This window comes from Acartia tonsa, chromosome 11 (assembly GCF_053477335.1).
Source record: "Acartia tonsa isolate MP-2025a chromosome 11, ASM5347733v1, whole genome shotgun sequence".
Taxonomy (NCBI): domain Eukaryota; kingdom Metazoa; phylum Arthropoda; class Copepoda; order Calanoida; family Acartiidae; genus Acartia; species Acartia tonsa.
In genome coordinates this window covers 25111564-25124750 of record NC_137270.1, presented here as the reverse complement: position 1 = coordinate 25124750, position 13187 = coordinate 25111564, and the positions used below count along the sequence as shown (strand labels likewise).

At 38.6% G+C, this 13187-nt stretch overlaps 2 protein-coding genes across 5 annotated transcripts in view; both read left to right on the top strand.

The window, feature by feature from the left end:
* LOC145331692 (uncharacterized) overlaps positions 1–2531 on the top strand; it is a 109715-nt gene extending 107184 nt beyond the window's left edge. For all 4 annotated transcript variants that reach the window (XM_080176499.1, XM_080176496.1, XM_080176497.1 and 1 more), the window contains 4 exons: positions 222–254; positions 561–620; positions 1690–1914; positions 2334–2531. In XM_080176499.1, the coding sequence (XP_080032625.1) occupies positions 222–254; positions 561–620; positions 1690–1914; positions 2334–2459 (444 nt within the window). In that variant the 3' untranslated portion in view covers positions 2460–2531. The remainder of the gene's footprint in view (positions 1–221; positions 255–560; positions 621–1689; positions 1915–2333) is intronic.
* Positions 2532–6271: 3740 nt separating this feature from the next.
* LOC145331683 (uncharacterized) overlaps positions 6272–13187 on the top strand; it is a 31578-nt gene continuing 24662 nt past the window's right edge. The window contains exon 1 of the mRNA XM_080176474.1: positions 6272–6375. Within this exon, the coding sequence (XP_080032600.1) occupies positions 6300–6375 (76 nt within the window). The 5' untranslated portion in view covers positions 6272–6299. The remainder of the gene's footprint in view (positions 6376–13187) is intronic.

Sequence of the window (13187 nt, the reverse complement as noted above, 5' to 3'; positions counted from 1 at the left end):
CAACATAAATTGGGATTGAATTGCAGGAAAATAGAGGTATAAAATAATTATAAAATTGTTTTACATCCTTTTTTATAACATAATACTATAAAAAATGTAATGTAAGAATATTAGAAAATGAATATGATTTTACATTACAGATTTACAGACATAGAGTGTGAGTGATCCTAAGCTTTACAGATTTCTTATTGCTTGTTAAATAATTTCCTTTTATGTTTTAGTTACAAGCAGAAGAAAGATTACATCAAATGAAGGTAAGCCATAGGACTTATTGCACCTATCATATTATGTTCTTTTTCAGGACATATGAGAATATTAATTGTAAAGAAGAACCATATCAGTTCAGCGGTAAACAATATCCTTCGGTATAAACAGACAGACACATAGACATCTTTATTACTTTCTTATATACTACCATCTAGGAGCTTAGGATCTGTATGAAGCTTATCTAAAAAAGAGAATCGAAATCGGTTCTATAGTCATTGACATCTTAAGCTTCAGACAAAAAAAAACCTTACTACTTTATATAATAGGATAAACATAAAAGTATGTTTATATAGGAAGAGACAAAGAGAAAAGAGATTTCTGAGGAGTCAATTAGAAAACGATACACAATCATTGTAAGTTTTTAAAAGAGGGCTTTTCAATAATTACGTTCGGTCCGTCCGTACGTCCGAGACAGATATCTTTTTTCGCTAATTTAGGCATGAATTGTAATTGTCCTATCTATTTCAAACTTTGCATGGTGATTCCTGTGGTAGTTTGGTACGATTTAGAAAGCGTATCAACTCTAGAATCATTACTAGAATGTTCGTACGTCCATTTTAAACATGTTGATTTTTTACTTTTTTAACAACAAATTTTTATGTGATTTAAATATCCGATTGTTCTGATTTTTGGTTTACTGATTCCTGGGACAACAAAGTACAATACAATAAGCAAAACAACTCTATAATCAAGTCCTAAAAATGTAAGTATGTCTATAAACATTATCCTGTATCAAGCAGTTTTTTAACAAATTTACTCACAGTTTTACTTCGACTCTTATTCATTTATATTCTGATTATTCAGTTCCGACACTATACAAGTGTTGATGTCCGTTTGTCCTTCTGTTTCAGAGCTTCGCTTTAATGGATGTTGTCATCTTTGTTTTTAAAACAATAACAACAAGTTATTTGTGACCAGGAAAGCTTTTTTTAAGGGGTGTAAAATGAGTTATCTATATTGTTTTTTAACAAAATTTTAAGGGGTGTAATGGGGTTAATCTAATGCATTTTTAGTAAGTTTTAGAGATGGGTAAAATAAGTTGGTTTTCGAAGTTTGAGGGTGACAAAACCACCCTTGTACATCTAAATATGTTTGTGACACAAATCAAGTTACACATTTTATTTAAATATACCAGTAGATAGGTAGATAGATATGTATTTCAACATAAGCATACATATAATAATATCATTACACATTATTACATAATTTTATGCATTGTTTGGTACTTTCATAACCTGGGTTGGCCGTTGCAAAAGCTGGAAGTACCGATTTGCTTTCTACTTAAGTTTGAATAACGATCCACCACATCCCCTCCCCTCATACTGTATGAACAAACTGACTGATAAATGGTAAGGGAAATAGCAATTTTCTCCCTGTCATAATATTCACGTATATTCTGCATCCATTGCTTTTATATTTTAGGCTGTAGCTATTATTGTCCTGTTTGTGCTATCTGCCACCATGTACTTGGTCTCCAACAGTGTCATATGCTATGGAGATGCCTGCCTAGGTTTCCAAGGACTTGGTCCAACTCTCTCAGCAAGAGAAGTGAACAAGAACAAACGCCTTGGCGGAAATGAGAAGAAGCTGTTGACTGGTAGAACATCAATTTCAAAGAAGCAGCTTGAATTGACTACAATTATGTTGGTAAGTGTATAATTCGTAAATACTATCGGCAAGACCATTAGATACCCCTTGGGTTGGGAGGGGAGGGCAAGGGGGTTGTCAACACTCCATATTCAATTTTTAAAAAGTTTCAAAATAGTTTCAAAAAGAATATACATTGTAAAGAAGAAAATATTAGTTCAGCGGTAGCAAGGTCCTTTGTTACAAACACATCCTGTCACTTTTATAAAAGGATTGTAGCTTTTTAAACATGAATCTTAAAATTTATTGCACAATTCTAAAAATCCTAGTTGGGAAAACGTTGTGTGAATCTGTGCATGCTAGCTGCTTTCAGGGCAAAATTGACAAATTCTCTTCTATACTTTCTAAGCCTTTTATAAACTGAAATTTATATTTACATTTATTATTCTTCTTGGTAATTTCAATTTGCTTCATTCTAGGTCTCAACTGTTCTGGCAGCCACAGCAGGAGCAGGATATCTTCTCATCTTCTGTCAAGATTCTCAGCTCGTTCAAGGTGCCAAAGCTCAGCTGAGAAAACTAAAACAGTATTTTAATAACAATTGACTCTTATTGTGATTTTTTTTATAATTATCTTGAAAATGTTGTTTAAATTATAAAATAAACATAATCTTCCTAAATTTGCAGCTAAAATTATTATTTAATCTTATTCCGAGGGGGAAGATGACTTTAACGGCCATTAATCAATCCATACTGGCACAGGATCCATCGAAATCTAGATGCACTTTTTTATTGGACTGATTGAATTGTAATTTTTAGGGAAGTTTAATATACCCCGCCTTAGCCTCAGGGGTTCGCGATCACAAGCTTGGTAGACAGACAGACTTATAACCACTATTTGCAGGTCAGCTTTGCTGATCTGCCTATAACTATAACCAACAGTAATTCAGTTTGGATGTTTATTGTAAAAGGGCAGCTTAAATACTTATGGTTTACAACATAATATAATAACACATGGATTAAGGGCACACATATGAGAATAAGAATTACATAGTAAAAGATGTCATATTAAATTGGTTGTTAAACAAAGCTGATCGCCTCCCTGAGCCAGGGAGGGAGCGGCAGATGTATAACTGATTGAACTAAACTTTATAAATGGCACAACAACTATACAGAGGCATAATACATTATATTGATCTATTCACAATGGCTTCTCCAGTAGCTAAAAGGGAATCAACAGAAAATAAGGAATAAAGCTGGGAAGCAAAGCTATAATACAAGTCGGGTAAAGTAAAGGCGTCCAAACACTGCAGACCAAATAAATAAGAAAATTTACATTCCTTCCTTTGTCTATTTAACAAGTTTTCCATCGTAATATAACATCTTAAGAATCTTTTTTTGTTTATTTAAAGTTTTTTTTTGGATGGCGAGTAACATCTCTATAAATATGCTCTCTCTTCCTTCACTGAATGACTTAATTTCTTCCAATAGAAAATCTGAATACCTATAATAGAGTGTAACCTATTAGAGTGCTGATGAAGTCAAAGCTATTAGTGCATACATCATGAATAGAGATAACATAGAGACACATTATCTAAATCTGCCAATAGGATAACAGTTGAAGAACAACTGGGCCAGGGCATTGGTTGAATTTGTATACAGATTTGGTAGGAAAGAGCATAATTATTTTCATTTCGTTTGCATTATGATTCTGCTATAAAAAAAAATTTTGGTCACTTAAATGGGTTGTGAAAATTTTAGAGAAAAACTGAAGAAAAAATCCTTGCGGGTATATACAGAATCATTGTTGTTTCTTAATCTTATCATAAAAAAAATTAAAAACTAACCCATAAGAGCATAAGAAAAAAGTACTAAAATCATTTTTATTTGTTGACACCTAAGTTTTGAATTTTGATTTAATGTACTTTTTAAATAAAAAAAAATATTTTTTTAATGTTCTATTAATGGTTATAAAAAACGAAGAAAATAAGCTATTCGTCATTAAATTCTGATAAATATAAGGGGTAAAATTGCTTTCACAAAAGTTCTTATCTAGTCATCAGAATTGCTATTATTAATACGGCAGCGTAAACTACCCCTTTACTTCCTTTAACGAAACACAACAATATTAACAGTGGATAGTGGACCAGATAATGCCATTTTTCGCGGTCACGCGTCTTGTTGGAAGGGTGACGCAAATTTCCAACCCCAGTTTTGCGATTTGAGAATAGTTATTTCTCACATCGTATTATAAACAGCTTTCCGCGGTTACAGAATGTTTAAATTATAAGAATAAAACCAGTTTTTTTTGCCCCGAGGTGCCAAAGGCTAAAAAAATGGTTTTAATGTTATGAGTGTACATTTTTTTATTCGTAGAAAGCTGAATATAATACGATGTTAGTTTTTTCGTATGGATGAGAACCGGTTCTTATCCACTGAATTCGAATGTATACGAGAAAAATTTATCTTTATATTAAAAGCGAATTAAATAATCTTGCAAGCATCGCTTTTATCTTAAAGATAAAAATAGTAAATCAAATAGCGAAAACTGATATCTGAAATTTGTGTCACCCTTTTAGCATGACGCATGACGGCGTATGGCCGCGAGAAATGGCATTATTTGGTCCACTATCCTTTTTGTTTCCTAGAGGCATTTATTAGGGGCAGTTGGTGGAGGGGGTGGGGAATAGTTGGTGGAAGGGGTGGGGAATAATAGTTGGTGGAAGGGGTGGGGAATTAATTGTTCTAAAGAAACAGCGAAATTTAATTTGTTATTTGGGGGGTTAAGGTACCCTCCCCTTAAAAAGCTCTAAACCTGATCCTAGGAAGCATCATTGTAGGAGAACCATATTGGTCTAGTGATTAACAAAATCCATTGGCTCAGACATACTCCTGAATCCTGCTCCAAGAGGTTTAATCAACCTATTTTTGTGTTATTTAGATTTTAAAAGAATAAGTAAAAAAAAGATTTTTTTTCGGAAGGGGTAGAATTTTTTGGGGGGAGGGGTAGTCGAATTCCCCTTTTTTTATTTTAGTTTTAAAAAGAAATTTTTTTGGAAGGGGAAAATAACGAAAAACCATTCCATCCCCGAGCCAAATCAGTTCAGTGGTTACTTAGATCTTAAGCTTCAGACAGACATTGTACTACTTTGTATTATAGATATTCTAAGGTGTTTCTGATAATAAGCGGGTTTGAAGACGCACCATGAAAAAAATTATGTCTGAGGAAATAATGCTGACGTCATGAGAACCAGACGTACACTAACCTATGGCATTAGGCCAGTGCAGTGTTTATAAAGTGGTCAGTTTCAATCAGTTGGATTTGTAAGATCAATATGTGAAATACTTTGTGAAGCTGGTTTTAATAAGAAAGTTTTTAAACTAGTTCAAACTAGTAATGCTTGAAATAATTTGTGATTAGAAATATATCCTTATAATAAAGTAACAGGATGTCTGTATGTTTGTCTGTCTGTTTGTACTGAAGTATCTCGCTAACCGCTGAACCGATCGGGTTATCCTTAACAGGGTAGCTTTGCATAGGTCTCGGGAAGGTTTATAACTATTTTGGGGGAGGGTACCACCACCCTCCCAAGAGAAATCGCCCCTAGAAAAAAATTCCCATCCAGACCCGCCTCCCCCCCCCCCCCGCAAAAAAAGTCTAAAATAAAGTAGGAAATTGTTTTTTTTGGGACTCAACTCTCCCCTCCTCAAGTTCCCTTAGAGGCGTAGCGGCTAGTATTTATATATATACTAGCGGCTACGCCCCCTAGAGGCCTCTAGGGGCACTTGAGGAGATGGGAGTCAAATTTGATAACCCAACTCCTTATTTTAGATTTTATAAGAAAAAGTTAAAGAAATATTTTTGGGGGTGGATTTTTTTTTCGGGAGGGCCTCCCTTCATTTTTAATTTTAATTAAGAAAATAGATATGAACCTTCCCGGGACCTATGAGAAGCTACCCTGTTAAGGAGAACCTGATCGGTTCAGCGGTTAGCGAGATCCTTCGGTACACACAGATACATAAACAGACAAACATCTTGTTTCTGTAGTATAAGGATTAATATGCCAGGGAAAAGGTACATATTCAACTTTTTTAACCAATAATAAAAAATATACAGAATTGTTAATTTAGACTGTACATAAATTTATCGTTCATTGTCTTATTCATAATTTAGAATGTAAATCAATTTATCGTTCATTGTCTTATCCCCGAATATCTGTGCTATATGTATAATGTACATACATTGTACATTGCTTGAGAAGTGAAAGTTTAAAAGAGTGACTATACAATTTTGTAAGAAGGGGGGGGGGGGGATGGGGTGACTCGTAACAAGACGACATTCCAGCAATTTTATTTTGATTGCTACTCCCTTTTGGGTTGTGTCATACTCACTCAAAAATAAGAATAATAATCATTTCAGATAATAAAATTAAATACACATGAAGAATGTTGAAACCTATTTTGAGGAAATACTTATTTGTTCCTATATCAATAGTTGCAATTCTAATTTTGATGTCACAGAGTAAGTATTTTCATTTGTAACAAGACCAAAAAAACTAGGACGACAACAATCATAAAAGCGAAGCTTTAAAACGGTAGGATAACGAACATTAACACTTGCAGAGTGTCAAAACTGAATAAGCAGATTATTTATGCATAAGTCTTTAGAAAATTGTAAATAAATTTGTTGCAAAACTGCTTAAACTGTTTTTAACCTATTTTTATCATATATCAAAAATATACTATGACACCAGTAGAATCAGACTGCAGAGCCCAAATTTAAATTAAGTCCCCAATAAACTTTTTTTGGGGGATTTAAAAATCAATTTTATATGTTGCTGTGATCATTTTGATGGAAGCAAAAGCATTTTTTAGTTTAGGGTTAAATTGTTTCTTACAGAACAATTTGATGTGATTCAGATTATATCAATACAATAATAAAAACTCTACTCTGTTCAATGCAATTAATTTTTTTCTAAAACAATAATTTATAAAGAAGAAATTTAACATTAAAATAAAACATATTATTCTGAAGTCTGAACCAATTAGAAGCCTTGTTTCATTTCAGTTTTTTACAATTCAAAAAAGAGTGTTTTCACAAAGTGACTTATTTCCAATGTAGTTAAATAATTTTTATTTAATTAAAATGAAAAGAATGAAAACTATACACATAAAAGATACATGCTTTTTAAAAATATTTAAAAAAATAAGTTTGAATAATCTTATATTTTATCATATTTGTATATGTGACCAAAAAAAATTTGTTGTATTGCGTATTAAACGTTTGTTGTCATCTTTCACTATTTAACCCTTTACAGCCAATTTTTTTGTGTTTTAAATAAGTGATGGAAAACAAGCATGATAAAGTTAATTCATTGATATATTGTAAAAATTAAGTTTTTAATGAATTAATTTAGATGAAATCAAAAGGCCTAATTTTACTCTATACCAGAATACTATATATATGAAGCAAAACACTCTAAAAGCTACGAATTTTACCCAAATAAAAAAAGACCTTTTGCTCTGATCAAAAATGACCACAGCAACAGTAAAATTAATTTTTAAATCCCCTCAAAAAAGTTTATTGGGGACTTAATTCAAATTTAGGCTCTGCAGTTTAATTCTACTGGTGTCATAGTATATTTTTGATATATGTTTTAAAAATAGGTTAAAAACAGTTTAAATATATCATCCTGTTTAAGGACATACTTTCATTTTTTAAATTATAGAGATACTTCGCTTATAACATTGTACTGTGGTATCCGCCTAGGTTAAATGGCAGACACCCGAGTTCAAATGACTACGGCAGTGCGAACAGACGTGGACACTTATATTATAGAGAAGCTACGCTTCTCTAGCAATCACTAAATAATAAACAGAGTCTATTCAGATGTTCCTTTATTCAGGGTCTAAGGTTTACTAAAGATGTACAACATAATATAAATACATATGGATTAGGAATAGAGATAGTTAAAGGTAAATCATACAAGTAAAACATAGATAGTTGCAATGGGTAGGTAGATGGCTATCCCTGTCCGGGGGAGGCAGGATAGCCCATGGAACAGCACAATAGGTAGATAAGAATAGAGGGGTTGAGTAGTAGGTCTGGGTACTAAAAGGGAAGGTTTGATGATTACTAGGACAACAACAGTCTGTGTGGGTGGTGAATCTATCGGGTGAAGGAAGGCTTAGAACCTTTATCCTTAGGGCTGAGGTGGTGCTGATAACTTGGTGGTTGAAGGGGAAGGTTCCGGTGCTTAAGAAGGGAGAGGGAGGGGTCACACCCCTCCCTCCACTTGCAGGACAACTGAGAGATGAAATCAATACCGTTATCTCACATATTTGCAGGTGGCTTTACAATTGTAGAATAACAGAATTAGCTGGGTGAGTAGCATCACTATAATATCTTGGTTTCCGCATGGCCCAGAGTTGCCGAATACCACAACTCTCCCCTCAGAAGGCTGGGAGGGGTTGTCTGCACCGCCAGACTTCCGACAGTGGTTGAGGCCTTCAGTTTGTTTTCCTTGTGGAATGGGTCCGCCAGGACACCAGCTGCTGAACGGTGGTAGACTCCAGCCTTCCCCAGGTCGAACGGGATCTGCTATATCTGCTGGAGTAGCTGGTTCTGCTGGATGTTCTGGCCGTTGGATGTGTACTTCTGAGGCCACCCTGGCAACCTCCAGGGGTGGCACAGCACATGAGGGGGCTTGGACCAACAGCCACATGGTATACATCTCTTCAGGTTTCTCTACTGGGCTGGTGGTCTCCATCTTGTTGGTCACCTTGCTGCTGGCAGGCTGGTTACTGGATGCAGGCACAGCTTCTTCGCCCTCGGGGTTGGTCAGGTTCATTCTGCTTCCAGGGTCTCTGTCAACACGGGCAGGTGGTGGTTGCTATACTGTAGGAACGTTGCCTCCCTCAGGCTCATCCTGGACATTGGCAGGGTGGTGCGTGGCAGTCAGACCTGCAGGGTAGGGGAAGGTAACAGTCCATCCCCTGTGCCGGAGGCTGTCTTGGATCTGCAAGGTTGGCTCCGCTCTAATTGGCTGGGGGACAGGCCAATCCACGGCCACTGCTGCTGGTGGACCGGAGGCACAAGGCCCCGGATTTCCTCCCCTAGCATGAAGGTGTCCAGGCACATCGTCTCCATCTTGGGTAGGCATAATTGTTGGGGATCCTCTACTTCTATGGTTAGGCTCAGCACTTGATGCATCTAGTTTAGTTACTCCCCAGGCAGCGGCCAAAGCTTCTTCAGGTTGGCTGGTAATGGCTGATATCCTGGTTCCTGGGGCAGATGCAGGAGGCGCAGGCAAGTTTGACCCAGCACAAACTTCCTGGTGCACCAATGCAATACAATTACCCTGGCTTGGTTGAGGGGGGTAGACAGCTGGACGCAGTTGAGGGTGAGGGACAGCTGGACTCTCCCTGCTGGCTGGGGGCTCTGGCTGACTGGGGGTGACGGGTGTCACCCCTTCCTCTGGGGCTGCGGGCTCGTTCCGGGGTCCAGGTCTCTCGGTGGCGGCGACGGTTGTCGCCCCAGGCACCAGCGTGGGGGCGCTGGATAGCACCCCCCAGTCTTCACAGGGGTCCAGGTCTCTCGGTGGCGGCGACGGTTGTCGCCCCAGGCACCAGCGTGGGGCGCTGGATAACACCCCCCAGTCTTCACAGGTGGCGGCGACGGTTGTCGCCCCAGACATCAGCTTGGTGGTGCAGGGAAGCACCTCTCGTTCTTCCCAGGTGGCGACGCCGGTTGGCGTCCCATACATTGACTTAGACTCGCTGGCTAGCGCCTCTTGCCTCTCCCGCTCGGCGGCCGCCAGGGCCTCCCCGTACACCGTCCCGGTGGCGCTGGGTAGCGCCCCTCGGCTCTCGCTGGGGGTGACAGGGGTTACCTCCTCCTTCGGGGGACGCGGTCTGACAGTTCACGGTTGGACCCTCAGATGTCAAAACTTTATTTTAGTGTTTGGCCAAAATGACTTAGCAATTGTATTTGTAAGTACGTCTAATAACACCCTTTGCTATTTTTAAAATCCTAGAAAATTTTTTTTGCAAGAAAATTGCATAAATTCGCAACCTTTTTTAGAACCACTACTTAACTCGAGTTTTAAAACTTTTTATATAAAATCCTTTTTACAAAAAATATCAATAATTACTTAAGATTAAACCTGAAAGAAAAAAATTCTCATTACACGTGTTAATTTTCATGTTTTAGGTCTTTTTTTGAGGAAAACATAACTTCTCCTTTTTTGACAATAATATATTTTTTTAACAATTCAAAGTAAAATATAATAAAACTTAAACGATTTTTCTTGAATTATCAGTTGAAAATTTCATCAAACATGCAATTTAAGTGATGAAAATTTAATAAAATCATTTTTTGAATGTTTAGAATTACCAATTTTCTACATTTAAAACAAAATGTTAACAAAATTTAAAAACATTCTAACATATAACTTCAAAAATCAATAACATTTTATAAAAAAGATGTTTCAAAAAATAAATCATTAAAAGGTATTAAAATGCATTTGAAATTACTTAAAATTAAAACGAGAACATCTTTTTACACTGTATTCAGTGAAATAGACTTTAAATGACATGATTAGTGAATGAAATATTTCCTAAACTCATTAAGCCTTTTTGTGACTATATTAAAAATAATTTATTTTGTTTTATATCATTTTTTTATTCAAATATTTGACAAAATTTTCCCTACGTCAATAAAATAAAGTCAGTTTTTTACTGTTTCCAGGTTTTTCTTTATAATTATAACAATTAAATATAATATAAATCTTCATTATCTTTTATTTGAATTATCATACACATTAAAATGTGAAGTATAAGCTAGAATAGCACTTTTTTCAACGAATATTTTAATGACATTATATCAAAATAATTCCTCTTAAATATCACACAACATCTGATTAGGAAGTATAGCCATTTCCTGGAGGTATAATATTTACAAAAATACCATTAATTCTGTTTTTATCAGAAGTTAAAAAAATTAAACAATTCTGAAACAATGGTTGGCTGTCTAGATATTGAGTACACTAAGACTACGGCTCTGTTCTATTGAAATAACGTTGCAAAAAGAGGGGTTCTGAAAGTAATCTACCTAATTTTTTTTAAAGAACCAACAAGTACTGTCAGTATCTTTTTTCTTGTAATCTAGCACACAATCAAATCATAACACAATTTTCATGATAAATATTTCAGGTTTCTACTTCACATTTTAAAAAATATACTGATCAATAAAATGTTCAAAATTTTACTTTGTACTAATTGAAAAAATATGTTGTAATTCTTATTTTAAAGTTACATTTTTATCCCTGACAAAATCATAGACGACTTTTAAAGGCATCTTATCTAAACTTTTTGAAGAAAAACTTAAAAACGTTAATTAAGTATGAAAACTATTTTCTTCGATTTTTCTGAAGTTATTATTGCATTCTATGGGTTTTTTATTATCATTTACTTATATCGATAGTGCCAAACATTGTACCCCAACTTATTCATTTAATAAAAAACGAAGCGTGAGTTACCATCATGTTGAGGCCGGACGGCAGAGGCCGCAGGACTTCTGGCTCCGCAATGTTGGTTGGCTGCACGAACTCCGGTCCCATGTGGTTGAGGCTGAAGCCCAGGCCAACCCGGTTGGGTTCAGCCGCTCCTCCCAGCACGTTGATCCTGGCCACTATGGTCCCAACCTGAGACACAGACTCCTGGGTAGCCGCAGCCCCAGCGGCGGCAGCTGGTTGGGGTGACGGCTGGGCATCTCCCTCCAGGTAGACCTGGGTGTCAGACTGGTTGTATGCAGGTTGTTGGGCTGCCTGGTGTTTCTTCACTGCCTGGTCCCAACCGGTTCTACACTTGGCAGCTGTGTGGCCGTTGAAGCAGCAGCGCTCCTTTGTCCAGCTGGGTCCCATCAGTCCGGCTTCCACAGGGTGTGTCAACCTGCCAGGTCTCTCATCCTCCAGTTGGGGCACCAGCTGACAAGCAGGGTCTCCCCTACTAGGGATCAGGCAGTGCTGGGCTGCTTGTGGTGGCTCCTTGGTTACATTCAGCCTTCTCCCCATACACACAGGTCCCTTCCATACAACAGCGGCTCTCCTCTCCTGGGTGGCGAGGCCAGCCTCGGCCTTAGCTTCTGCAGGTGCTTCTCCACATGAGGGATCCTGCCTCCAGTTACTCCAGGTAGTTGGTAGCAAAGGCCGTTGATGGTGCCAGTCGGAAGGTGGGCTATGATCCCTGGGGGGTATCTGTGGCCAGTGTGTGGACAGGTACCCACAGTTGAACCGGCAAGGCCCAGAGGATGCCATACTGATGGTAGCCTGAACTGGGTTCTGAACTGCCAGCGGGCTGTTGGTAGCTACCTGAGTTAGGCCAGAGTTGCCAGCTGGTATTGCGTCCCTGCCAGGCTCTGTCAGCTGCTGGTGGGGAGCCCCTGCGGTGATTCTGGTTTTGGCAGGGGGTGGCCTTCTTATTGACTTCCCTAGCTGGAGCTCTGCATCCTGGTGGGCCTCCATCTTCAGCAGCATGGGGGGACTTGGCTGGGTCATGTGCAGTGGTTCAACAGAGTAGAGGCATCTGGTCTTGGAGTGTGGGGGAACAGCCTCACTGCTGCTGGTCTACCCTGCTCCCTCCTTGCTGGGTAAGGCCTTCCACTGCAGCAGGTCACCATTCTCCATCCTTAGGCCGGTCCCCAGTCGTTCCATGCCTGGGGGCTCCCAGGGAGGCTTGGGTGGCGGCTCCCCCACCCCCAGGTACACGTCGGGCATCTGGGTGAAGAGCCTATTCCCCTGGGACAGCTCCCCATCCTCCAGGTTGGTGAGGCCAGCGCCAGGGAGGACCTTTTCACCCCAGACACAGGTGGTACTGGCCCTAGGGCTGGGCCCCCTTGGAGTCTCAGTTCTGGTGGTAGTGCCCATATTGGGGCTGGCTACGAAGTCTCTGAAGCTTGTCACCTTCTCATTGGGCTCAGCCGCATCGTTCAACACTCCAGGGAGGACACATACAGGTTCAACAATCCCCAGTCCAGTATCTCCATTTCTCGTGCGTTGAGCACCAACTGTACAGGAGCTGTGCAACGGACGTTCAGTCATCCTTCCAGACAAGGGCACCTCAGGGACCAGGGGTCTGTGACCTTGCATGTGTTTTATGTTCACTGTACTCAACACCGTAGGCCCAAGTAATAACAGAAGCAGCACCTTGTATGAAGAAGCAGAGAGTGGTGGTGTACAGATGTTGGTGGTTATGTTCCAAATGAAGGCTTCTGTCCACCACAGTGCCAGCAGTATGCCTAGGCACACAGTTAATGCCCAATCAGGAATGTCTTCT